A 1940-nucleotide genomic window follows, 5' to 3' on the forward strand; every position below is an offset into this window, starting at 1 on the left:
AGGCGTGTTGTGGTCCTGGAGATTTAAGTCACCGCCGCCGCCACAACTTTTGCAGATCTGAGTCACCGCTGGCAACAAGCAGAAAAAGAATAACCTGCGGAAGAAATATAATCGCTAGAAGGGATCGGGCCAGAGAAAGATAAGACTCCTTGATGGCACGAGCCAGCAAAAGAGGGGGTGAGACTCGATTTCGCGCCACCCGACACCGACATATTTTTTCGCCCGCTATCTTATTGTCGACTCCGCCATACAACGTGGCGCACATCGTTCCTCTTTTACGCTTGACTAAACCTGACTTGCTAGAAACGACCGAACTTTTCTAAATTCTAACGAGTGAGGTTGTGCTTTAACGTTCATACGTGTACATGGCAACACTTCGTATAGGCAACCAAACGATTTTTTTTTTGGGCACCAAACAGGCCCTACGAGCCCGAGCACACCGCGAGGTCAGCGATCCTCACCTTGTCGCTCCCCACCAACCAGCGCCGAGCACGTGGATCACCGGGGGCAATCCCGGAACTTTTTTTCCCGAACGTTCACAGGAAACCGCCTCGGTCCACGTTTGCCCAGCCCCCCCCTCATCTATAAATTGCTGCCCCACGCCTCTCCACCCCTCGTCCCAGCCGTTCGAGTTCAACCGCCCAACAAATCCCGCAGCGCAAGTCGAGGAGGAACCGCAGAAGAAGAAGATGGCGCGTACCAAGCAGACCGCCCGCAAGTCCACCGGCGGCAAGGCCCCCCGCAAGCAGCTCGCCACCACCATCGTGCGTCTCGCCGCCTCCCTTGTCTCCTTCTTCCCCGGATCCGATCAGTTGCTGCTTCGCTGATGATCGACGGTTTCGATTGTGGCGTTTTCTTTTCAGGCGGCGAGGAAGTCGGCCCCGACCACCGGCGGCGTCAAGAAGCCCCACCGCTACAGGCCCGGCACGGTGGCGCTGAGGGAGATCCGCAAGTACCAGAAAAGCACGGATCTGCTCATCCGCAAGCTGCCCTTCCAGCGCCTCGTGCGGGAGATCGCCCAGGACTTCAAGACCGATCTGCGGTTCCAGAGCCACGCCGTGCTGGCGCTCCAGGAGGCCGCTGAGGCGTCCCTCGTCGGGCTGTTCGAGGACACCAACCTGTGCGCCATCCACGCCAAGCGCGTCACCATCATGCCCAAGGACATTCAGCTCGCCCGCCGCATCCGTGGTGAACGCGCCTAGAATCCTTGATGTGAGATCCTATATTATCGTGCCGTTCGTTGTAAGCAAGCTAGTTGATTCGCTTCTGGTTTCTAGACGTGTTATATACCATGCATAGTACCTCGTGATAGGCAACTTTTATTTCGCTGTAAATATCAAATGTAGTCTAAAACAAATAATTGTCTGCTGCTCTTTCTTTTGGTTATGTTTGTGAAACAACTGCTGTATTGGGGTATCATTATCTGTTCGGAGCAATCACGTAATCATTGCCTTCTGTTCTTTCAACCGTCGTTCGTTGGTAATTCGGATATTCAGGAACACATTGATCATGGTCGCAATGGTGATCATGCCAAAATGGATATATTCCATGAGTTCTTGCGCCTTGTGTCTGAGTTCTTACGCCTTTTCTTTGATGGATCGTCATTCTTGCTACCATTCTTATACATGAATCCTTCTCTATTACGCATGTATCGTTTAGTACAAACTACCTCATTTTCTAACTTCTATTGCCCAATACAAACTCCAAAACTAGAGTGATATATAAAGCAACCAATGACATACAACATACACCCAACAGCACACACACGTCCAAGGCAGATACAAGGGAGCTGACGATCAACAACACTACTCCAAAGATCCCAAAGACAAAAGAGCATAGCTAAAGAACTAAGGAGCGCTCCACTGTGCGCAAGTACTCCAGAGCGGTGCGACACCGGAGAGACACCACCGCCCGATCCACTGAATCAAGATTTTCACCCG

The 1940-nt window shown here is 52.1% G+C and overlaps 1 protein-coding gene across 1 annotated transcript; it reads left to right on the forward strand.

Annotated features, from left to right (window-relative positions):
• The first annotated feature begins 632 nt into the window (after window positions 1-632).
• On the forward strand, window positions 633-1293 carry LOC125529205 (histone H3.3-like). Its single transcript, XM_048693614.1, has 2 exons — window positions 633-764; window positions 864-1293. The coding sequence occupies exons 1-2, from the start codon at window positions 690-692 to the stop codon at window positions 1200-1202; spliced, it is 414 nt and encodes a 137-aa protein (XP_048549571.1). The 5' UTR covers window positions 633-689; the 3' UTR covers window positions 1203-1293.
• Window positions 1294-1940: the final 647 nt, after the last annotated feature.

This window comes from Triticum urartu, unplaced genomic scaffold (genome assembly GCF_003073215.2).
Source record: "Triticum urartu cultivar G1812 unplaced genomic scaffold, Tu2.1 TuUngrouped_contig_5426, whole genome shotgun sequence".
Taxonomy (NCBI): Eukaryota; Viridiplantae; Streptophyta; class Magnoliopsida; order Poales; family Poaceae; genus Triticum; species Triticum urartu.

Coding starts and splice junctions, on each gene's coding strand:
- LOC125529205 (XM_048693614.1), top strand. CDS start 690: ATGGCGCGTACCAAGCAGACCGCCCGCAAGTCCACCGGCGGCAAGGCC. Junction 765..863: donor AGCAGCTCGCCACCACCATC/GTGCGTCTCGCC, acceptor TTTTCTTTTCAG/GCGGCGAGGAAGTCGGCCCC.